The sequence below is a fragment of the Atta cephalotes genome (assembly GCF_000143395.1).
Source record: "Atta cephalotes unplaced genomic scaffold scaffold00008, whole genome shotgun sequence".
Taxonomy (NCBI): Eukaryota; Metazoa; Arthropoda; class Insecta; order Hymenoptera; family Formicidae; genus Atta; species Atta cephalotes.
In genome coordinates this window covers 1-25422 of record NW_012130072.1, presented here as the reverse complement: position 1 = coordinate 25422, position 25422 = coordinate 1, and the positions used below count along the sequence as shown (strand labels likewise).

At 32.7% G+C, this 25422-nt stretch overlaps 1 protein-coding gene across 1 annotated transcript in view; it reads left to right on the top strand.

Moving 5' to 3' along the window:
• The window catches only part of LOC105627306 (catenin delta-2-like), a 35705-nt gene extending 11786 nt beyond the window's left edge, over positions 1-23919 (top strand). The window contains exons 2-7 of the mRNA XM_012208593.1: positions 17582-17599; positions 18259-18572; positions 19065-19368; positions 19496-19634; positions 20122-20245; positions 23620-23919. Coding sequence (XP_012063983.1) covers positions 17582-17599; positions 18259-18572; positions 19065-19368; positions 19496-19634; positions 20122-20245; positions 23620-23919 — 1199 coding nt within the window. The remainder of the gene's footprint in view (positions 1-17581; positions 17600-18258; positions 18573-19064; positions 19369-19495; positions 19635-20121; positions 20246-23619) is intronic.
• Positions 23920-25422: the final 1503 nt, after the last annotated feature.

Sequence of the window (25422 nt, the reverse complement as noted above, 5' to 3'; positions counted from 1 at the left end):
GTCGTCGTCGTCGTCGACGTCACGCACACACACACACACACACACACACACACACACACACACACACACACACACACACACACACACACACACACACACACACACACACACACACACACACACACACACACACACACACACCATCAGTCATAAGACTAGTATTTTGATAGTTTGAAATATGAAAGCGACGATTTTCTTTATGATGTTTGAAATCGACGATCTAGATTTAGCTATCACAGTTTTGATTAGCCATGCGTTACATATAGTCGATTAATGACCCGTAAACAATTTTGCAAAGAAAACATATTTGTTATTGCTATCAAATGTTTGCGAGTTTTATTTATAAAAATGTGATATTTTTAAGAAAGAGAGTGGACTTTAGAAACTTTTGCAAGAAAAGATGTTGTTTTTTAATCTAAGTTGTATCATCAGAATAGAGATACGTATTTTGCAGATAAATTTCTCAACACTTTATGAACTTTCAACTTTTACAAACGTTTCTATTTAATCTGTTTATTGTAGTACTGTCATGTAACAAACAAGATTATATATCAAATGCAAATGTTTCAGTCGAATATTTAATGAAACAATTTCAAATAGTTAATGAAATAATAAATTTGTGCTTACAATTTTTTAGCGGTGTCCCTGAACGAATTTTAATACCAGCTCGAGTCTAAAATTTGCGTCAAAGCCTTTGCTTACTATTATCGCGGATAATGTCTGGAGAAAATTCGATAATTTTATGAGACAACAAGTAGTCTAGAAAAACTGTATCTGGCCCTTGTGTTTACCGTACCGTGGCACGAGTTACACGACCGACCTCTTGGTACCGTATCGGATTATACATATCGTTCTGAAAGTAGTAAAAGTAATGTAGGACCTCGGTAGGTGGTCGAAAGGTAGAGAGGAGGTTGGCTTTTCGCTCCAGTAATCGCGAATCGTTTGTTGTACAAGATACTCTAAGAAATTTTATATCCCGACTCTCTGCCCGATATTCTTCCCAAATATGTGTTAATTTTTCGTCGACGTTCTTACAAGTATATATGTCATGTATATGTTAAATATATGTCATGTATTGAATGTATTGAATATATGTCATGTAGATCATAAACTATGGACAGTTCTCATTAAATATTGATTAAAATCGATGTAATTCTATATCTTATTACATTAATCTAAATACAAAATCAAGAAACGATTTAGAAGAGACATTGTTTAATTATATGTGCGAAATGCGATTTCGATATAATAAATTTATATTAGCTTATTGACGTTTTTACATTTTTTTATTTTCTTAATGTAGAGAATGAAAAGTCTATAGAGACATAGGACACTTTTTAAAAATCGTATATATGTATAAAGAAATAATGGAAAAAGAAACAACTTTCGAAATGATATGAATTACATCATATTTTTTTAACACATTATATTCAATGTGCATTATTTTATTAACACAGCCTCCAAATATACTATGTTCCAAAAAATATGAGTGTGAATTTGATATGCTAATATATTTATGTATGTAATTATCGTGTTGATAAAAACACCATGTAGGTGTAGTTTTTAACATTCTGATTTAAATATAAAAATGTTTATTAATGCCAGCACGATGAGAATTATATGGAAAGAACGATTTTACTAAAATGTTAAAAAATTTAAATAAATAACAGATCTGAAAATAATTTTATTGGATCATTAAAATTATTATGGAGAAAACTCAAATATGATGAGAGAGCTATGCTGCAAAAAAATTTTGATATATTTAAGCAATCGACTTGAGCATCCTACATAATTATTTTGATAGTCCAACAAAATTATTTTCAGATCTAAATTTTTTGTATTTAGCTAAATTTTTAGATATTTTTAAAACTATTCTTTTCGTATATATTTTACAATCACAGCTTTAACTCTACACTGAAAGAAAAGATTGATTAAATATATGGCATAGCATTTTTAATTGATTGCAGCAACTAATTTTTTGTTGTATTAACCTATCGAAATTCTATACTAACATTGTGGATAGGCTAACGCAACCAAAACTTGGTTACTGTAGCCAATTAAAAATACTATTATATTTTATCATCTAATTTGCTGCAGCAATCAATCTTTTCTTTCAGTGTATATCTATATTTTTTATGATATATACATATATATATGAGCAATAATTAAAGGCATAAATTAAGACAGTGTTAATTGTATCATGATTTAGCATAGGACAATTTAAGATTTTTGTAAAGTAAGAAACACATGAATAATAACTTAGAAATTTATATAGACTATCAAGTTTCAAAAGTTGTCATAGTTACTGTCGCGGTTAAATTAGCGTAAACTTTGCGAGAGAAATTTTGAACGCTATCACGCCACACAAGACTTGGAGAAACGGAGCTATTGCTGGTACTTGTCGCGACAGCCATTTAACGGCGTCATGATAAGTTTACATCTGACATATATCGCGGGAGCGATGCGGAAGCGCTAGACGCAGAAATTGTGACGGAACATCCGACGCATTAAAATAGACACCCTAGAAACTGACGCCTTAGTGTATCACTATCTGTATCGCGGCACGTGTATATTTAGGTCCCCTGTCATCAGTTTCAACTGATCTATGAATCTTGAAATCTCCATTCGCGTATCTTTATACTCAATCAGAATTATTAAAGCGGCGCTGATCGGAGAAGTCGTTACAGAAGATTCATTAACTCTACTCTCTAAATTTTTTTAAAATGGATGGAATCTCACTCTAAAGAGTAGAAATTAAGCCAGTCTGGAAAAAGAGTGACTCAATTTTCATTCTTTAAGAGTGAGATTTCAGAGACAAAGATTAGAGTAAAACAATTTACTTTAAAAGTTTTAGAAAGTATACATTATCCTGATAGAAAGTTCATGCATTTTTTTAGCAGTTGCTAAACAGTTATCAACTTCTGTTTAGTAACTGGGAAAGAAAATTACTTAGGATGTTTCCAATCAGAATGTAACGCTTTGTTTATAGTTGCTGCATACAAAAGTTGCGTATCTGAATCCATTTACTGAATAGAAACACAACAAATAATGGATATTAAATTGATTAATAAGCAAATCAATTACTCGTGAAATGGACAGAGGACGAATAAAATTCTATCAAATTCTTGTCCATTTCTTATTCAGTATTGGCACAATTAATGAGAATACAGTAATATTAGATAGTACTGGATAGGTGACTTAGAAAACTGCATACATTTCTATTTTTTAGGTTTATTATTATTATTTCTTAGAATACCTGCATCTTTTTTTAATTACTCGTGTTTTAAAATAAAATAAAAATAAAATAAAAATAATATTCATTTTATTTTATTTAAATAATATACAATAATATACATTTGCTAAAAATAATATGTATAAATATACCATTCCTATATTTAACGAATTTATAAGAGTATCTTGAATATTACACACAAGTAATGAAGAGTATAACGTTTTTTAAAGCTGATTCAGATTGAGAAAAGGAAAGCAAGTAACTTGCTAAAGCAGAACGATGTCGTGAAGTATAAATTTGTTTTTTTTTTCACTTATTTATTGATCTGGATCCGATTTTAAACGTTCATATTACAATTGAAAAATAGGCCAACATTCATCAGTCAGTTCTTACATTTACTATTGTATAATCTTAAGACGGTCTACAATGAAAATGGACTATTAATACCAATCATAGTATAGATAAATTTGATATATAAAATATTATTCAATCAATGATTTTTCTATTTACACTAGTATTTCTAGTTACACTAAATTTCTTACTTTAACCATTTTCGATCAATTATTCAGTGACATTATGACTTGATTAAAAGATACGTGGATGGTAGGTCGCGCATAGAGACATCCAGATATGTCTTCTGGGAAGTATTTAAAACAAATTATCTTTCGTGAGTCGATTATCCGTTTCTGATAGAAACTGCTTGTCACGAGCGATATTTTTATGGAGCGATGTTGACCACGGTACAATGCATTCAGAGTCACCCAAGCTTGTGATCCTCAATATTGTCTATCGACTAAAGTCTTGCTGTCATTTGATACAGCTCAATGTATTGGCAAAAAATCAGGTCTCTCGTTTTTCCATGAGCTCAATTAAACATACCGTTTCTCAGTGGAAAGAAAAGATATAAGATTTTAAAAATTGCACGACTATATATTTTTGTTAATTTTGTTGTGCGCAATGTAAAATCATTTTCTTAGAAAAGTTGTTGACATTAATTTCCTAAACGAACGCTGCTTTTAGCATTTTTTTCTAATTTTATGATTCGCATTTAGAAGATGTAATGTAATTATCTATTGCTAACATCGTGAATAGTGAAAGTGAGATTGAACAGTGAAAGTGCTTCGTGACAAAACAAACATATTTAAAATGCAATTCGTGCAAGTTCATGCTATGAACAACGACGCAAAGCCTATTTTGAAAGAGACTCAATTGCGGTTCTTTGCGTCATAAAATGCCACAATACGACGACAGCTTCCTCGATTCGCCGAGATTTCGGCGGCGAACTCGCAGTTATACAGTGCAAAAACAGTTTTTGCCCAAATCGAAATCTTTTTACATCACGACCACACCTTTGCTGCTGGCCGTAACCAATCACGCTAGGACTCTTTCTGGCTCCTTATCGACCTACAACTTGAAAGGTAATTCGATTTAAAAGATTCAGGTTAAGGACGCGAGGCGATTTCACATTTTATGTCAATGCTTATACGATAGTAAAAAAATGCAAAAACATTGAGAAATCATTTCCTATTAATTATTTGTCTTCGTTTTGCATGAATTTATGTTACTTGTTTCTATGTTACATTGACGTTGTTTTACGTCCGTATTTAATTTATACATAGTTTTTGCTGAATCAAGTTTTCAACTGAAACAAGTTTTGAAGCATAATATGATTTAGTAAGTAATAGTAGTAAGAGATTTTAAGAATAATTTTGATATTTGTTAGGTCAAATTTACAATCGTAATTTAACTAAACAATTCTGATGAAGTTTGTTTCGAAATACAATCTGAGTTTGTTTAATATAGTCGAGTTTTGTAAGAAGATTATATGTAGATGTTAATTATATCAATAATTAATGTTTAATAATTAATGTTTAATAATTAATAATTATTAATTAATAATTAATAATTAATAATTATTAATAATTATTAATAATTAATAATTATGTTACATAATTTTTTGATCTTGTAACAATTTTTCGGAAATAACTTTAGAAGAGAACGATTATATACTTATACATGAGAAATCTGAGATGAAGTCAAAGAATAGATTTTTGAAGCATTAAAACTAATATATAATTGTAAAATATTATTCTTTATTCTTTATTAGACATTTATTCTTTATTCTTTATTAGACATTTTTATACTTTGAAAAATAACGCTATATATAATTTTTGTATTGCATGTATTAATTGATAATAGCGATGCATACTTATTAAAATTTTATCTTTTCCAAGCTCGGTATGTCGATAAGTGAACATGCGCGCATTTTATTTGCTACTTTTAATATTTATTTGAAGAATAAAGTATATATTTTATATTGATCGAAATGTTGTTTTATTTTTATTCTTTTCTATTTTTTTACATTTCGAGAATAATGAAATTATTAATAATTAAAAATAATTTTAATAAGTTAAGAAAAAATAAGATTAATTACAATATATTTGCGATACAATATATCTAACTTAATCAAGTTTTTACGATTTATTATAAAATATCATATAATTATTGATTTGTTAAATTTCTATAATGTTATTTCTCTATAGGTAAAAATTTTAGATAAAGAAATAATAAATTAATTTATGTATAAATAATATTATTCACTCGGAAATAATAAATGAAATGTAAATTCTATTCTTTAAATAATAGGTTCAATAATTATTTTAAATGAAATTGTATAATCAACCGTACAAATTGTCACTGAAAGAAAGAAATAATTCGTGTGCAGCAGTCATAATTTGCTATTAATAATACGTGCAAATGGAATCAGAAATTTTAATGTACAAATTGCTACGATTTTCAATATTATACTATTATAAATTTCAATTAGAGAATGACATAATAATTGTCTCGTTAATTAGGATTCGAGTAATATCTTTTAAAATGCTCTTTCTATTGAATGGAATCAATTATTATCTTAGAAAATGCTAATGAAAATCCACAAATTAAAGCAAAATGTATGTGCTGTAACTGTTTACATAATGAAATCAGTAATAGAAGAAAGAAAATTAGAGAAATAAAATTGAATTTTAACAAATCAATAACGATATTTTAATAATCGAAAAAAGCAATCAAGTTAGATACTTATAGTAAAAATTGTAATTATTTATTATTATTTTTTTTAACTTATTATGTATTAAATTATACTGTCTCGAAATGTGAAAAAATAGAAAAGAATAAAAATGTATGTCATATTTTGTAATAAAATATTAACATATCGCAGATCAGCGTTACGACCTTGGTGTTTGTTTCGTAGTGTCGCACTCCGCATATCATGTTACGCATGTTACGGAATTATTCATTGAAACGAGATTGTTTCCTGCAAGCAATTAGCGAATACTTGAATAATCTGTGCGATTAATTAACTTCTGCGATTAACAACGCGATCGCGTCCACTCTAAAAATATGCCAAACGGGATTACTTTGAACAATTATAACGGATAATTAATTTAAGGTGTAAGAGTTTCGTATTTTTTTATGTTAATTTGCTGTTATAATATACATGATGAAGTGCGATTAATGTTAGGAGTGCCATACAGTTATTCTGGTAATTAGCGTGATCGTAATTGTTTTTCGCGAGTATTGTAAATCAGTATAAATATTTAATTTTTTAATAGATATAACCGATAATTAATTTAGTGAATATTTTATGAATGAATTGTGAAATATAAATAACAGCTTCGGAAAACACAATTAAAAACATCATAAAGTATAAATCATTTTATTTAATAAATTTTTATATTAAGATTATAATATTTCAATTTTTATAAATATTCAGTTTTTGAATTTATCATTTAAATAATTAAATAAATAAAAAATAAAAATAGGAAGAAGAAAGTAAAATGATACTTATGTTCAATAAAATATTTATTTACTTACAGTTTAAAATCTGAAATGTCTATTTAAATTTTTTTCATGATATTCACGTCTTATGGATAGTGAAGACTGAAACAGGATATTTCTGATAGTTCTACATATATTTATATAAAATATTTATATAAAATAAAAATAAATTATCTATAAAACACAGTAGGGGAAGATTGTTAATTTAGTCGTGCGATTTTATTTTTTCCTTAAATGTCTCTTAAATAAAATTTGATTTACAATTAAGCTTTCTTTTTAAACAAAAAATGCAACTGTACGAAAATTATTTATATCTCAACTGTCTCAAGATATGAAATATTATATTCTCATTTCTGATATATATTTAAGATGCAATGGCTATAAATACGGGCCTTAAAGACGTAATTATTAGCAATTTATATTTAAACAGTTATATTTAAACAATTTAAAATTATATTTCGATAGTAATTATTTATTTTCTTATATTTTTACACACCTTTAGTCATTCGCGGATCTTCTTTCGTGATGACGGCATGTTGTATGTATTTTAAAATTTAAAATTCATTTCACAATAGAATTAACGTCATGTCTGGAACAAAGCCATTTGTTCTGGCTCTCTAAATTGTTCGCATTCTAATCTAATCTCGTTCGTTCTGCTTATTATACTATTGTACGCATCGACAATTTGCTTAACTTAAGTTTAAATAATCGCAGTCTCTTAAAGTACATTAACGTCTACATTGTACGCATTATCACATTAACCCTTACGCGCGCGTGAAAGCATCTCGACGAATAATTACTAGTTCGTGCTGTCAATAATATTAAGCACCGCATGCTCGTCGCAGGTACACCACCTTCAACCATATAAGCGCTCCGTTGTTATTATGTGCAACGTCTCCCTCGCATATAGACACAACGGATACACTACCAAGTGATTTCCCTCTAGACTCGAAGCGCGAACAAATTGCTGTGTTCACTGTCACACGCGCGTCGTTCATCTTCGTGGATCCCTAAAACCCTTTCAATTCACGAGTTAATGGACAAAATAATTTTCATCCGCGGGGTAAACATAAATTACGAATGATTAGAGTATAATAATATACAGATCTTAATGACAGGCTTGAAAGAAAATTAACACTATAATATAGAAACATATTGGCATTTGAAGTACGCACGATTATTGATTATCTAAAGACACAATACGCTATACGCTGATAACTTGAGGTTACAGTGGCAGTAACGCATTTAGCTTGATTTTCTTTTGAAACCTCTGATATTTTCTTTTTAAACCTGATATCTTCTTTAAAACCTGATATATTTTATTACATGATTTTATTGCTTGTCGAAATCACTGGATTGACACACTTCAGCCATTTATCCGTTTCTCCAATTATATCGAGTTTTGAAAGCTATTCATGAATAGTCATATTCGTAAATTGTTTTTTAAAGGAGCAGCATATGGAATATATTCTCGCTTGAATGGATCGCAGAAATAGAATCTTGGCACTGGCACGTGGACTTTCGTGCTTGGTGGCATATATTTGTTATGAATTTTGAAGCAACACCGTTTGCCAAATTAATTTTGTCGATTTCACATTTCTAAAAAAAGTTGTACTAGTTATTAAACTATCAGCTTTAATGAATATAATTTTTAAATAATTAATTTAATATGTGTTTGATTTAACGGAGATTTAAGATATAACACGTGTCTAAGAATAAAAAAAATTTGGAGAAAATTGATCTCACAGCATTATATATATTATATATATATATATATATATACTAAATTTCATAATAGTTTGACAAAGAAGAGAATTTGTCAAATAATATGCAATAATATTATAATTTACAATATGTCCTTACTTTTCACTACAATTAATCTCGGTTAGAATAGAATTTGTGTGTAGGTATGCCAAATAGTTTCAAAAGTATTCATCACTGCATTTTCCACGATGACAAATATTTCAGTTATTTCGTATGATTACAGCTCTAAGAATTATGTCTTCTAAAAAAAATTATATCCATACATGCTGAGATATAAGCTTTAATATAATTCTTGCTCTTGAAAAAAATTATTATCCAAGAATTAATAACATTGTCTAAATTATGTATTGCAACTGATAATTTTAGAAAAGAAATGTAATGGTATCTTTTGATCTTCCACTCATTTTAATTTGGAAAATTTAATTCTTCATTGATGGCGGAAAAAATTTCTTTTATTATATAATTTCCCTAATTTCTTGAAATAGATATCTTAGATTTCTTTGCGTATCTATAAATTTAATAAAATTTTAAATTCCAAGGTGATTTTTAAGGTACACAATTTTTCATGCGAGACTAGCTAATTTCATCGGTCAGTGTCACATGCAGACCACCGTCATTCTCTGTCGGTGCTTTCCCGGTTCTGACGTGTCAACCCGCGGGCAATATCCAGAGGGGAGTCGGTTGTCATGGTACTTTAGGACGGCTTTTGATACCAGAAATTTACCGGATAAATTTACTGGTCCATATAAGCGGTACATAGCATCATTATCATCGTCGCACGCGCGCGTGTAAGTCGGCGTTAATAAATACGAAGCGAAACGACAGACGTAATTACTGATGAAATAAATTTCGTCAGGAAATTTCGTCGTCCAGGAAATTAAACCGGACGAACAGAGTTTGTTCGAGCGTCAATGACATTGGCGAAATCGCAATTTCGGCAACAAGCAATTTGATATATTAACATGACATCGATAATTGTAGTTCGCAGTGCTCGCATAAAAGATATGAGAATATTATCACTGTTATTATTTTATTCATATTTGAAAAGATATTGTGTTAAAATCATGTGGTCTGACAACATATGAAACATATCTATCAAAATTTGTTAAAGCATTATAAATTTTGATAGATATGTTTCATATGTTTCATATTTATAAAGCTTTATAAATTTCACGTTTAATTTTTGCATAGTATATTATTTGAATGTTTTAATATGTTATATGAATGATTTTGAAATAATTTTTTACTCTTTCAATGCTTTATATAATGTTACATGAATGATTTTAGAAAATACGAACAGAATGTGTAATATTTCATTTATCATATTAAAAATTTTGTCGTTTTATCATTATTAAAACAGTTGTCATCGTAAAATAACATATGAGAAAAGGTTGAGAAAGTCTAAAGCGAATTTAAGAAATTTGATATTATGATAGTTATTAGATTTTCTGAATCTTAAAATGAAATATCTGTTAAAAACGTTTTCCTTTATCGCAAAATGAGTCTCGTTTTCAAACTTTTTCGCAGTGCATCTATAATTCTTTGTTATTAAGTCTTTGTGCTTATTGCTAAAGCAAATCCATATTCATGAACAAAAAGAAGAATTGCTTTTGAGATACGCACAAAATTCTTCCATAACATCCGGTAAAATCTTTCCTGTTGTAATAAATACATTCTCAACGAAGTCCCAGAGTTTAATCCATGTTCCAGAAGCTTCGCATAGAATTGCTAGAAGCCTGGGAGATTTTCATGAATAATAATTCGTTACCAAAACGCGACGTCGATATAAATACATTAGTCTTTTTGCATTGATAATGATTTGCATAATGATTTGCATACGATATATTAAGAATAATTATTTGCATAGATGTTTTTTTTTATTTTTCCAAATTAACTCAAGTATTTCAATAATCGTGCATTTTAATTCTAAGTTATTGGTTTTTTTTTATATAATTTATTCAATCTTAATTCGTTTAATATACAGAATAATTCAGATCAAACTTAAGTTAATCATTTATGTATTGTCGATCGATTGTTTTACGATAATCTATTTTTGTAAAATATTTTTTTTAATAACCGTGAATAACATAATATTTTATAAATATTATAATATAGAAATTGGGTGTCATCATTATATAAGAAATATTTTACGATTCATGGAACATATTCCATGGAGAATAATTTTTGCGGTTGGCATTGTGACGTTCTAAATATCTTGTGTGCAAAGCACAATTGCTATATTGTATAAGAAATTTGAATTACAGTTGGTTGCATGTATAAACGGACTTGTTTCTTGTTTACTTGCTTGTTTAGATAAATGTGTGTTTAGATAAATCAGATCTCGCGGGTACAGATCGCCGCTTAATGCGCCAATTGGAGATATAGGAGTAGGGGCCTGTTTTACGAGGGTGTCCCGACGCCTGGAGGGTGCAAACCGCCACTTAATCAAGACGTTACACGAGTTTCCTCCTCGCAGAGGACCCTCAGGCCACTCTTTCCCCTAGGGTCGGTCACCCTTTCCGATCGACCGCATCGATTCTCCATAGGTGAAAGCTTTCGGAAACTATTCACAAATAAACGCCCACCTCTATTTGCGCGACATAAATCTCTTTTTAACATGCACGTGTAGGTTATAATAGAAATGTTTGTTTTTTTTGTCGCACATTTTGATATCTGACAGTGTTTTATATTTTCCGAGATTCGTCGTTTGGGGTGCACTCTCGTGTAGAATGATGATAAATTTGCGTATGCAAACGTAAAAAAACTTTTTCCATCAATTTAGTATTATTTCTGAAAATGTTAACTTTTTTAGATTTATATTGATGCATATGCATATACATTTAATTTTTTATTAAATTTTAATATAAATCGAATAAATAAAATGGGAAAGATAAAATGAATAATATTCACAGTATTTAATATTTTTTATTTTTTTTTTATAACTGTTATAGATTTCAATTAAACAAAATATAACTAAATGAAGAATTATAAATAATATAATTTTTTATAAATTTTTTATAAAAATCTTTTTTCAATTTATTTTCGAAAAGATTATCTAAGATAATGTTTTTTAAAAATAATTGAAAAAGAAGAATTTTTTGAAACTCTGATTTTGATCTAAATAATTTAAAGAATAAAGTCTTATTTTTAATTATTTTTTGAATTAATTTTAACAAAAATTATATTATATACTCTAAATAACTGAAATATTTGATAGATTAGATTGTGATAAATAATAGCATTTTCACAAATAAAATAGATTTTAATTTAATATCGGATTGTAATTCATGCATGTGAATTCGACAATATCCAGCATTATATGATCTCATAGACATTATCGGATAATATTTTCGAAATGAATATCAGTGAATAGTGTTATATTATTATAGAGATTAGAGACCGTAATTTTTGAATATCTTCGATTAAATGGATATAAAATTGTATATAAACGATTTCTGCTGATTTACACAGTAAAGAAAATTTTGTTTTTGGAATGCAATTTAATTGCTGATCCGATAAACGTGAAACAGCGAGGGTGCAGGACGACGAGATAAATGCGCGCAGGGGGAACTATTTACTCTTGTGTTTGTATTAACTTCCGCAGCCAGTTCCATATGGGGAATTTTCAACAACGAGTGAAGGGTTGAGTACTGCTATTAACAATGGCTACACGATGTACGTGCAACAATAAGTTGCTTGCGGCGTGTTATTATTCTTTGTAGAGGAAAATCAGGATTTATAGATGTCATTAGCTGTGTTCAGCAGAAAAAGCAGCTTTGCTACTGTTGTAAAATTTTTTAATATGATATGAATTGGTTTATATAGTGAGGAACTAAGAGCAAGATCATATTAAAGAATTTAACAACAATTACAAAATTGTTTTTTCTGCTAAACGCACTGAGGAAAAAAATTTGTTATAAACACGAAAGTGATTACAAAATTTAATCGTTAAATTTGTTTTATATTTGTTGTAAATAAATTTGCATATTCGACAAATATTTTGTATATTTGTTGCAAATAATTTTTATCGCGTGTACGAAAGAAGAATAAATATTTGTTATACCTGCAACTAATTTGCAATTCCTATATTTATAAATGGAATTTGTTATTATGGTTATAGGATTTGTTCATAATAAATTTTTTTCTTCCGTGCATCCAACGATTCAATTCAATCGTTTGATAATGATTTACATAAAGTTATATAAATGACAAGATTTTCGTGAAATGCTTTTTCATATTTCTTTTAATCTAGAATTTTTGCTGGTAATATGTATCTTATTGCGAGAATTGCATAAAACATTTCATTTTTAAATACGGTTTCTAATTTAATTGAAAAAATGAAGACATGAATAAATGAACGCAACAGTTTTTTTAAAGCCAATTAAAAACGAGTAGTAAAAGATTAAAAATTTAAGAATTCTTTTACGATCTATTTCACTCATGATTTTCGTTTCAATTTTAACTTTTTAGTTTAATTCAGTCTCTTGTCTCCCGGTAATTTTACATCTGGAAAGAGACAAATAGTCAATTAAATTAAGGTTAAAGTTAACCGACCTGGATGAAACCGGCTATTAGGGACAAAGAAAAGAAGTAAAAATAGAAATGGAAAAAAAAACAGTAATAGGAAGAAGCGAAACTTCAGGAATTCATGTCTTTTTTCGCGGACAGAATACGATAAATTTTCTTATTTCTTTTAACGAGAATTCTCCTTTTCTAATGATATGATGAAAAACTCGGCGCATTTGTCAGGGATTATTAATGCAACCCTACGACATTTGGCGGGTGGATCTTAAACTGCCGCTCGTAAATTACCGAGTAGTAGATAAGTAGATTGACGTATCTCTTCAAGTATTACTCGAGAAAGTGGTAGTGAGATGCGCGCGCGTAAAGATGACAAGAAATCCGCTTCTCCGAGCCCATGAAAGAGGAGCTTAACGTCGTCTTCGTCGTACCGATAAATTTCCGACGAAGAAGAGGCGAATCTTTCGCTGCGGCGAAGTGCATTCACGTGAGTAGTCCCTTCGGGAATGCCTGGCTTAAGACCGCGTCTGGTTGAGACGTGGAGGTACGGTTTCGACGACGAGATCGCCGTTCCGCGTGAATCGGATGAAAGAGGTGGAAAGGCCGTGTACACGTTATAAGGGTTGAATTCGAATTTTGTATACAACGGGTCCAGAAGCCGAGACGCATTCGAGAGTTGAAGAAATGCGAAATTCCTTGTCGAGGGACGCGCGACGGACGAGGCGCGGTCGCGGCGCGGCGGGAGAAGACGAAAATAAATGGGAAAGGAGCCGTCTGTTGCCTCCCCCCTTCTCTTCTCTCGGCATTTTCTCCTCTCTTATACCTTTTTCTCTTTTCTTCATTCCGCGTATCTTTCGCCGTTCGCCTTTCTTTCCGCTCTGTCTCGCCGCCGTCGTTTTCTTCGCACGCGCACTCCTACGCGCTCCTCCTCTTCGCCGGTCGATCCTCGTTCGTGCGAGAACTTCCGCTCAAGTGAATCTTTACGAGAACGGATGCAGAACGCGATGTAGACGCTGATAGAGCGAAAGATACGAGGAGGTAGGGTAGAGAGAGAATCCCTCTCACGGCAGAACTCTCCGCGTTCGTGTAATACCTAACAACAAGTGAAATTCTCGACTCTTGATTTTCGGAAACGCGCGCTCTTTTACGGCGGCGAAGCGTCTGGAGCAACTGTTGCAAAACGGAAACCAACTTCCAGAACAGGCGATACTATTAGATATCGAAGGAAACTAAAAGTCTTATAGAACTAAGGCGAGGATATACATGGAAGGAATGATTTTCCTGAGATAGCTAAAAATTTAAATAGATACAAATCTAAAAATAATTTTATTGGATCGTCAAAATAATTATGTAGGAAACTCAAGCATGATGAGCAATGCTGCATAATTTTGATTTTTCTAACAATCGGTTGAGCGTCCTACATAATTATTTTAATAGTCTAGTAAAATTATTTTCAGATACGCATTTAATTGAATTTTTAGATATTTCAACAAAACCGATTTTTCTTTCATGAAAAAAAACCGATTTTGCTGAAATATTTAAAAATCTTGTTTATATTATTAGACACAAATCTAAAAATAATTATGTTGGACCATTAAAATAATTATGTAGGAAGGTCAAGTATGATGAATACCACTTCAAAAATTTTTAACAGAGTTTAATCAGGTTGAGCTTAAAAAAAATTATCTTCAAATCTGCATTTATAAGCTAAACTTTTAGATACTTCAGCAAAACCGTTCTTTCCGTGTAACTGAACACCGAGCTTCTCGTTAACAAGACGAAATGTGAAGAATACGTTGCTATTCGAACTTGAGATTTCAAAGAGTCGCCTTGTTCTTCAATGAAATATGCTGAATATGCTGAGCGACGAGCGTACCATTAGTAGGAATGTGAAAAAACGGCATCTCATTAGCGCAGAATCCCTCGTTGAACACTAATGAGATTAATTATCTCGTTGTAGGCAATATATCACATATATCGAGACGTATCCGATAGAATTGCAATAGCAAGATTTAATCGGGATCGGTTCATCAATATTATCTTTTGTCTCCAGTACAATTACGTAAGATGCTTTAGATACTGAAATCATTTTCTTGCATCGTGTAAACGAGGGACTCACTCATATAAATATCTTGTTGAATTGCAAAAGAATTCAGTTTGATATTCATTTTATGTCATAAATGCTATACATTCATTTTATATGTCATAAATATGCTATCAAGTTCACATCCATTATCGAAAATGGAATTTGGAACCGATAAGATTTATCATTTTGCAAATTAGTTTTTAATCTAGTCAATTAAAAATTCGTTGCCTCTAAAATTTTTATCGCAATGTGCGAACAGTAAGTCTTAAAGTTATTAAATCGAGAGCACTCAGTGTACTTTAAAAATAAATTCGATGAAAGAATTGCATTATACATGCGTACGAGTGTGTGTGTGTGTGTGTGTGTGTGTGTGTGTGTGTGTGTGTGTGTGTGTGTGTGTGTGTGTGTGTGTGTGTGTGTGTGTGTGTGTGTGTGTGTGTGTGTGTGTGTGTGTGTGTGTGTGTGTGTGTGTGTGTGTGTGTGTGTGTGTGTGTGTGTGTGTGTGTGTGTGTGTGTGTGTGTGTGTGTGTGTGTGTGTGTGTGTGTGTGTGTGTGTGTGTGTGTGTAAAGATTGGATGGGACAAGTGAGAAGAGGAGGTAAATGATTCACCCCTTAAACCAACCATGAAATTAGATCGGAGGGAATATGCAGCTTCCCTGTTACAAACACTCTTCCATTGTGCAAAACTATCGCGACGTCGGCCTTTAAAAACAGTTAATTATCTCGCGTTAAATTCAGACAAAACTATTCATCGAGATCTCTTATTTTAGTACACGTTTATATTTATTTTTTCACTGTCGAGTTTGATTCGATTTTTTAAATCACATCGTCGCGCGAACGTTTTTTTCAGATTTTTTTTTTCCATAAAAACCATTCGAAATATTTACGTGCGAGTTGTTGAAATATTTACGATTACATTTATTCGAAATAAGTAACATTGGCCCGAATGAAATTGTAACATTAATTCTCCCACTCGCGTTTTACGGACACGAAGCCCGCTGATATTTTACGGGCGCGTAGTCGGTAGTTTGTAGATAGTTAGTTTACATAGCGTATTAAATTTGATTAAAACTTCCGGGCCAGTTTACCGAGATGAGGTAGCGCGAGGACGAAATTTGTATCGCTTCGTAAACCGTAAATAACGCATTTAGAAAAGTGCAAAATGTTGCAATTAAGGATAGACGATTTGCTGTAGATAGACGACTATACTCACAATCTCCTTCCGCAATTAATTCATCCCAGACTATCCTTTCGATTTAATTTGCCTTTTACTAGTTTCAAGACGGATGGATATATACAGTGTGTCCAGAAATCCGTTTCTATACTTCAAACGTGACACAACTACAATAAAAAAAAAAAATGATTTTAGAGTTATTCTCAAGAATGAAGAATTTGATATCTAAATTCTTTAGAGTCTCACTTTAAGGAGTAAAAAATGAGCTCGATTATAGAAAAATAGTTCAATTTTCAATCTTTAAAAGTGAGATTTCACTCTTTAGAAGAGTGAGATTCACTCTGAAAGTTTTAAAGAGTAAAAATTACTTTATCAATCATCAAAATAAACTAACTTAACTTCACAATCCGTCCGCCAAATAACTTGTGTCGTTCTTCAGGTTTTTAAAGAGATCATAATATCTTCTAAAAGAATGATACATTTGAGTTGTGTCATTTTTTGTAAATAAAAAGAAAATTTCTATGGAGAACATTTGGAATTTCTGGATCTGTTTTAATTTTGTAGAACATAAAATGTTATAACTAATAAAAAAAGGTGATTTTTAAAAATGAAAATAACCTGAATATATTTTTCTTGCCCAGTAATAAGTTTTTCTAAAAAACTTAATTTTTTGAATTATGTCACTTTCGAAGTAGGGGAACAAAATGTATATACACGACGACGATCCCGTATATTTTTGTATATCTCTGTATTAGTTGAGTTTTTGTTCCTTCTCTCTCTCTCTCTCTCTCTCTCTTTCTCTCTCTCTCTTTCTCTTTTTTTAGACAACACTTAATTATACGTATACCTAGTTGAACTTAAAAGAATTTTTTTTTTTTCATTTTGAGATTCCGTTGACGAATTACACAGATTTTTTATAAATCCTAGTTCAGCATGGATTAAACTGTGTTTCAATCTTTTTAGCATACAGTTTATGTCAAGGTAAGCCCCCTCTTGCAGTTCCATTGGTAAATTAGTTCCGTTCGAAGACATATAGTTATTGCATGCTTTGCCTTGCCAGAGTAAGCCGACTACGTTTACATTATGTATTGAGTTATGAATTTATATTTTCCCTATAAAAATAATTATTTCTTTTTTCTTTTTATTTGATGTTGTAACCGCTATGTTCTTAAGCGATGATTTATACTTCTGTATACACTGTCTATATATTTGCAAAATTGACCAAAATTCCGAAACAAAATTGACCGACAATGAACAAATTCTATGAGCTTGCTGCGAAGTTTGGCATATGGTTTACAATTTCGTTTCTAATTTCGTTTATTACGTAGATAAATGGCTCGTTTAATTTAGCAGGTTAATTAGAAAATTTAGAAGTGTGTAACAGGCGCCTTAGGAACACGAATATGCGAATCGCACTTTTCTCGATATCGCTCAATGTTGCTCGATGTTTCACCGACTTGCTGTTGCAAATATCCTATCGCGGAATAAGGAATCTTATAGAAAATGATTCGATAATTGGACACAAATCAATCTGATTTCGAATATCAAAACTCAATGTGACATTTGCCTCTTTGATTTCGTAATATTCCCAATGTAACCCTGACGGCTATTAATATGGATCCTCTGTAATTCTGCTCTAGGTGAGAATCTGGGTTGCTTCGGCGGGAGCAAGAAGAAGAAGGATGGCCAGCCGGTTCAAAAGGAGACCACCGCGTCACGTACGACGAGTCCGCGGACCGAACCAGTCAGGGGAATGGAATTGCTCTGGCAGCCGGAAGTGGTCCAATCGTATCTTAGTCTTCTGCAAACGTGTTCGAATCCGGAAACGTTGGAGGCTGCTGCCGGAGCCCTGCAAAATCTCGCGGCTTGTTATTGGCAGCCGAGCATCGAGATCCGCGCGGCCGTACGCAAGGAAAAAGGTCTCCCTATATTAGTGGAGCTCTTGAGAATGGAGGTAATTACATGGTGTCGAACATTTAATTTAGCGAACATGCAAAGAGAATCTACGCGTTTATAAAACGCAGATATTAAATTAAATTATAAATTAAATAAATGATTAAACTAATTAGATTATATTTGGAATGCCTCAATGGAATATTATCTAATTACTTTACTTGTTTTTTCCATTAGCCGTATGAAGTACTACTCAAACTGACGCTTGTTCTAATTTCGTATTTATATAACAATTTATCTAATTTTATATCTTATACTTTAAAAATTCCAATGTTTGTAGAAAGTTATTAATGGATAGTACATGCATTGTTAATTTTACTGCAATAAATAACAAGAAAATATCTTTTTTTATTTTCTGATATCTATGTCTTAAGTTAGTTACATGTATATTTAATACGTTATTGATAATATTTAATATTTATAACTCTGTGACATGAGTAAAATTTAACATTGTGACCACAAACGTTCGATTAACGTATATTTCTGTGACTAGGTGGACCGAGTAGTCTGCGCGGTCGCAACCGCGCTCAGAAACTTGGCGATAGATCAACGTAATAAGGAGCTAATAGGCAAATATGCAATGAGGGATCTCATCCAGAAGCTGCCGTCTGGAAATAATCAGCACGATCAGGGCACAAGCGACGACACGATTGCCGCGGTGCTCGCGACTCTAAACGAGGTCATCAAGAAGAACGCCGAGTTCTCGCGGTCATTGCTCGATGCCGGCGGTGTCGATAGACTGATGAACATCACCAGGCAACGCCAGAAATACACGCCGCGCGTTCTTAAATTTGCAGGTAATATTTCGAAATCGAATTTAAATAATTATCCGATAATATGCATCGTTAAAATATCAATAGTCGATTTAATGAATCAGCCATTATATCAATAGATAGAAATTATTCTATTTATGCGTATTTTTAGGGCAAGTGCTATTTACTATGTGGCAACATCAAGAGCTGCGAGACGTGTACAAGAAGCACGGCTGGAAGGAGCAAGACTTCGTCACGAAAACCGTTGCCGCCAGGAATTCAGGGCCTAATTCACCTAACAACGCTAATAGGTAATTATCACCCATAATGGAGCAATAAATAAAATTAGGTACATATAGGATAGTTGCCGCAATAATAGATAATTGAAATATCGAGATGACAACATAATTATTAAATTTAATTAGTATTTATAATTAAAACTTACATTAAGTTACAAATATAGACAGTAGGATAACATTTTAAATTAATTTTTCGTTATTATAAGTTGACTATCTTTCTATAATTGTAAATAAACTTTATTTCTCTAAGGTTTATTTACAATTCTTTATTAAAAATATCGAAGATATTAGAATTAATATGTTACCGTCATTAAATTAAATTTATTTATTTTTTCTAAGTATGAATTTATTATTTTCTGGTAATTTGATTTCTGGGACTCCGCTTATTTTTTGTTTATGGTTTATTCGTTTTGTCGTGTGAATTCACTTAATTCCTGATATTTACTGCGGAGTCCTCACTCTTTTCTCTCAGGCAACTCGATTCTACGTTAAAGTACAGCTACGATTGCAGCACTCTGAATCGACCGATGGCAAGCCAGGGAAGCACAAGATACGAAGATCGAACGATCCAGCGAGCGAACATGAATTCAAATAATGTCGGTCGACCTACTATATATCAATCAGTAAGTAATAATAACTAACAGCATCACTAAAATAAATATACGCCGCGTAGATACATAGGATGAGAAAAGCGTACTTGAAGCGTAGGAAAAGAAATCACACGTGCACATTATATATGCAATCTGAGTCGTCGGTCTTACGAAAAAGTTCACTAATATTTAATAAATAAGAAAAAAGCAACGATTTTTGAAAAATAACTATAAAAAGATCTCACTTTTAAATGTGAAATCGCATTTAATGATACCGCAGATTTACAAATTTTTCTACATTTTTATATTTATATTTCACTCTATGTGTACTTATTATTAAATTGATTCATTACAAATTATTTAATGTGATAAAAAAGTAATTAAAAATGTACTAATTTGATCACTTCTTTCATAAGACCGACGAAGTATTTCGTCCTATTAATCTCGATTCGTTGCCATGATAATTTTCTAATATTCGCGTCGTTATACAGATTAGAATTTAAGAATAGTCTTTTGACATAACTTCCTTGAACACACCAGATGGATCGTACACCAATAAATAATTATATTTAACTTTGTAGTTAGTGTTTACTTAGGCTCACAAAGTGATACAAACGCGACAAAGACACAATTATGTACCTAGAACGATCGACGCAACTTTTGGCGCAATCGATTGTGCCAAAAAGAACAAACATCACTCCGTAACTTTTAATCGAACATACACAGCCATTGTAATTTGCGTGCTAAAACGTACACGATCGAATTGCATGATTTATGATTGTCTTCCTACAGTTTGAGTGATCTTGTAAGATTTCCATTTTTATCGCGCTTTCCGTAAGGTAGATGCAACAAAAAATTGTATGCATTAGAACGTTTTCCAAATTCGAACGAACATTTCTAATAAATGTTATTATGTCGAGTTAAAGATTAAAATTAATCGCCATATGTAATACCGTGTTGATTAATGCGAATCTGGTTGTACAAGAATTCACATAAATGTTTCACGCAACATTCACGCGAGTTACGCACGAGACCGGACCAAACTCCCACTTTTTAATAACACCGCGTAGCTACTTTCTAAATCCTGAAACTTTTTGCACGGTTTTCATAACGATTTTTCAACTTGCTACTTAATTTAACTAACTGCGCGAGAGGAGGATCTCTAACGCATAATGTAATCTTAGGAACGCACCGAGCAGTGTTGCTATTAACGACTTTAGGTCTAAGCGAGAATACTCGAGATATTCGCATCATGTTGTATACTTTTGTCTCCGGAACAACGCACAAATTTACACTAACAGGAGCTATGGCTGACGTGATCACTGCCTAAACGAACACCCTCACACCGTCACTAACGATGGCAATTATTTTGACTTCTAGCGTACAATGAGAAAGTGATTTCATACATACACCGATTAATTATAGAGAAAAAGCATTTGTATCAAGCTAGGAAGCGATTTCGATTTCCTACATTTTTCCAGTGCCCTGCTAGTTTAGTTATATTTTATTATAGTGAGGTATAACACGCATTTACAACTAAATTATTACGTAGCCTATATAGTCTGTACTGTATACCCGATTTTGTATATAAGCTTAGGAAGTGATTATATTAATCTTGTATACGTAAATTACAATACACAGAATATAATTATTATGGGTGTTCGCACGCCGTACTAAATTATTATCCCTTCAGTACGCCGTTTCATGAAAATTTATTTTGATGACAATACTATCGAAGCCTAACGGAAAATCACGTCAAATTGTTTAGCTTATTGATGATGTAAATTGAAAGACTTTTTATAAGGGAAGATTTCATTTCCGTAACACTAGAACATTCACTATAAAAAATATGGGTGTAGATTTAATGTGTTTATATAATTCTCATCTTATAAATGTTATAAATGTGAAGATTTAATACTATGGGTTCTAAGAATGTTACATGTATTTTTTTTAATAAAATAAAATTATGAAAAAATTTTCAAAATTTTTTTTACAGTATTTTGTATTTGAAAGTGTACAATAAGTTTGGCGGCGATTTAGAATTTGGTTAAAAAATTATTTCAATAAGTAGCGTTTTTAAAAAATAATTAAGATAAATTTTATTTAAATTATAAAATTGTATTTTTAAATATAAATTTAAATATAAATACTGTCCTTATTAAACTGTTTCATATGTTTATAATATTCATTTTTATACAGGAAGTACAAATTTCCAATTCCAGTCACTTTTTGCAAACATCTACACCTGGTATATCCTTAAATCTATTGTTTTTATGCAAACACCAACACGGTGAGAATTATATAAATCGCATGATGTTAAATCCATACTTATTTTTTTAAAGCGTTTGTAGAATCCTATTTCGTATTCCGTGCATAAAAAAGCACAATAAACCTCCTCCTAGATTAAATATTATATATTTTGTAACACACGTACACACGTATACACAACACACGCGATTTCATGTGCGACTTTATATCTGTGTATCTCAGCTACGAATTTACTCACGTCACCGTCGGAATATTTATATTCTGTATTTAGCCGAATACTAAAACGTAATGTAACAAACAGGAACAATTACTTGAAAATATGTATATTAGATAGCCTATATACCTGATTGCAAATAAAGGCCAAACATATCACATCTTCTTCGTGGTTTTGCCTACACATTACAGTGTACTCTCGATTATCCGCAATATAGAGAGTAATTACAAAAAAGAAACATAATACAAATCAACATACAATTTACAGAAACACACACAGAAATTACAAATAATATTTTTATTCGTTTATTCTTTTTTAAATAATATACAGCCTTAGCTATAAGTACAAAACGCTCTCAATTTATTACATTTTTTTGAAAGAAGAGATAATAAAAGACTAATAAAAGCTAATAAAAAGCTAATAAAAGACTAAAATTATTAATATTATAAAAATAAATATTATTTAGTAATAAAACTATTTTTCAATTTATTTTTCTTTGAATATAGAATGTTTACACAATTTGTGGAGATGCTTAATACTTTTAACCAAGGCTGTACATATCGTAAAAAAATATTCGAAAGTACACTTTGAATATCAGAATAATGTTTCATTCAAGCCGTCAGACTAGAGATTGAGATTGGATTTTAACCAACTAGAAGAAAGAAAACCAATCTCGACTTTTGCTTCGATTGGTTAAATTCCAATCCAATCTCAATCTCGGTTTTACTTCCATCGACAATTTGCGAATGTACGGACAATCGAGGGTACAGTGTGTATAAAATACCACCCCAAAGTGTCTGAGCTTCTTTCAGCGTCTGAAGGGTCGAGGCGCCGCGCGGTTCTCCCCCACCCTCGCCCACCCCCCCTCGCAAGAGAGACGCGCGACCACCAGTTGGCTAACCGTTGGCTTGTGTGTGTGTTGCAGCAGCCGAAACCCGGTGAGCCGCTCTACGCGCAAGTTAACTTGGAGAAGAAAAAGAAGCGACAGTACGAGCTGGGGGTGGGCCAGGGTGGCCAGGTGGGTCAGGTCGGCGGCGGCGCCGCGATACCTGGGGGCGGCGGCGGCATAGCTGGACCAGGCGGCGGCGGGGGTGGCCAGTGGGTGCCGGATGGCGTCGGGATGATACCAGACGGTACCGGTGCCACGTCAGTAGCGGCGACGGTGGCGAACCAGGTGCCACCGCCGAGCTCGACCGCCGCCGCCGCCGGCGACTCCTGGGTATAACGGGTCCTACAAGCGGGTCCTACGCGGGACCGCCGGGAGGACCTCGCCAGAAATCATGGCCTCGTCGCGTCCCTCCACGGCCGCGTCGAGCGACCGTCGCCTCCGTCTCCGAACCTGTCCATGTAGCGGAGGTGTATAGGAGGGATCATGTCCTCCACTCCGGGATCGAAGTGACGCCTCCGTAAAATTTCGGAGGATTGAAGGTGGATCGGAGGAAGAGTTTAAAACTTGGGACTTTGCTCGATGTAAGGGACTGCAAGACGGACACTCGTTAATTTATTGGGCACCCTTTCCGGATTCGCGAGAAATCAAGATTGCCGATTGATGACGTTATGGTCGATTTGGCTGAGCATAGGCGAGTTGAGAGAAGCGTTTGTTGCAGGATATTAAAACAGAGATATCGAGAATATAAGGATTATTTGAAAAACGAGAGAAGTACAGAGATTTGGGGAACCTTGATGGTCTCTCCCTATAATAGAAAAACCCGAGTACGCGTTGTGCTCGGAATATTGTCGAAAGAGTACGCGTGAAAGTATTATTAAAAATTGGAGAATTATGCACTTCCGAAGGATGGCGGCGGAAGAGCGACGAGACATTACGCTTTATCATTGGAAAGACGTCCATATTATGATTAGGAAGAATTTCGAGGGAATAACGCAGGAAGTTAACTACGTCGAGTTAATCGAATGGCAGCTGAACTTAGGGTGATAAAGACAGGCAGCTTTCAAGTTGGAAAACGAGGTGTATATTGATCTATTTGAGATAGAACTACGCACGAAGGTGTATATAGAGCTGATTGAAGAACCGATTATTAGACGAACGAGCGGATTAACGGATCGACAAGTGGAGGAATGGAGAAACGATATCCTTTCCAATGCTCGTAAATCAGGATACGCTACCAATGTGACAATTGAACGAAAGATGGGATTCGAACTGAAGCGGAAGCCGAAAATCAAGTCGGAAGAAACCGACCTCGATCACATTCGCCAGGATAATTCGCGCAAATGATCATCTTAGTTTTGACGATGTGAAAAAATCCCTTTCTTTATGGTCTCTCCTGCGTCGCATATACAAACGGCGTTGTTATAACGGCATGAACTTTAAATAGCCGGGAAAGGAGAAAGGGGTCGAGATCAAAGGGACGCGCCTAAGATATAATCGAAACGTTTCTTTGGTACACTTCAATTAAGTATACATGAATTGCGAGAGGAGCTCCTTGGTCGTCCTTGAGGGAGCTGGCCTTGACGCATTTTTATCGGAGTCTGAGAACCCCCATCGTCGGAATAATAAAGATCGAGATCGGTAGCGAGGAGAGAAGAGGCAGCGAACGAGTCCACTGAGTAGATCCGGCAAACGCTAGAACGCACTTGCAGATGCACGCACCTGCAGTCTTGATATATGATAATAGTTATCAGCGCGCGAGAGAGAGAGAGAGAGAGAGAGAGAGAGAGAATGAGAAGAAAAAGAGAGAAGAGAGAGAAGCGACGTACCAACCACACTCCG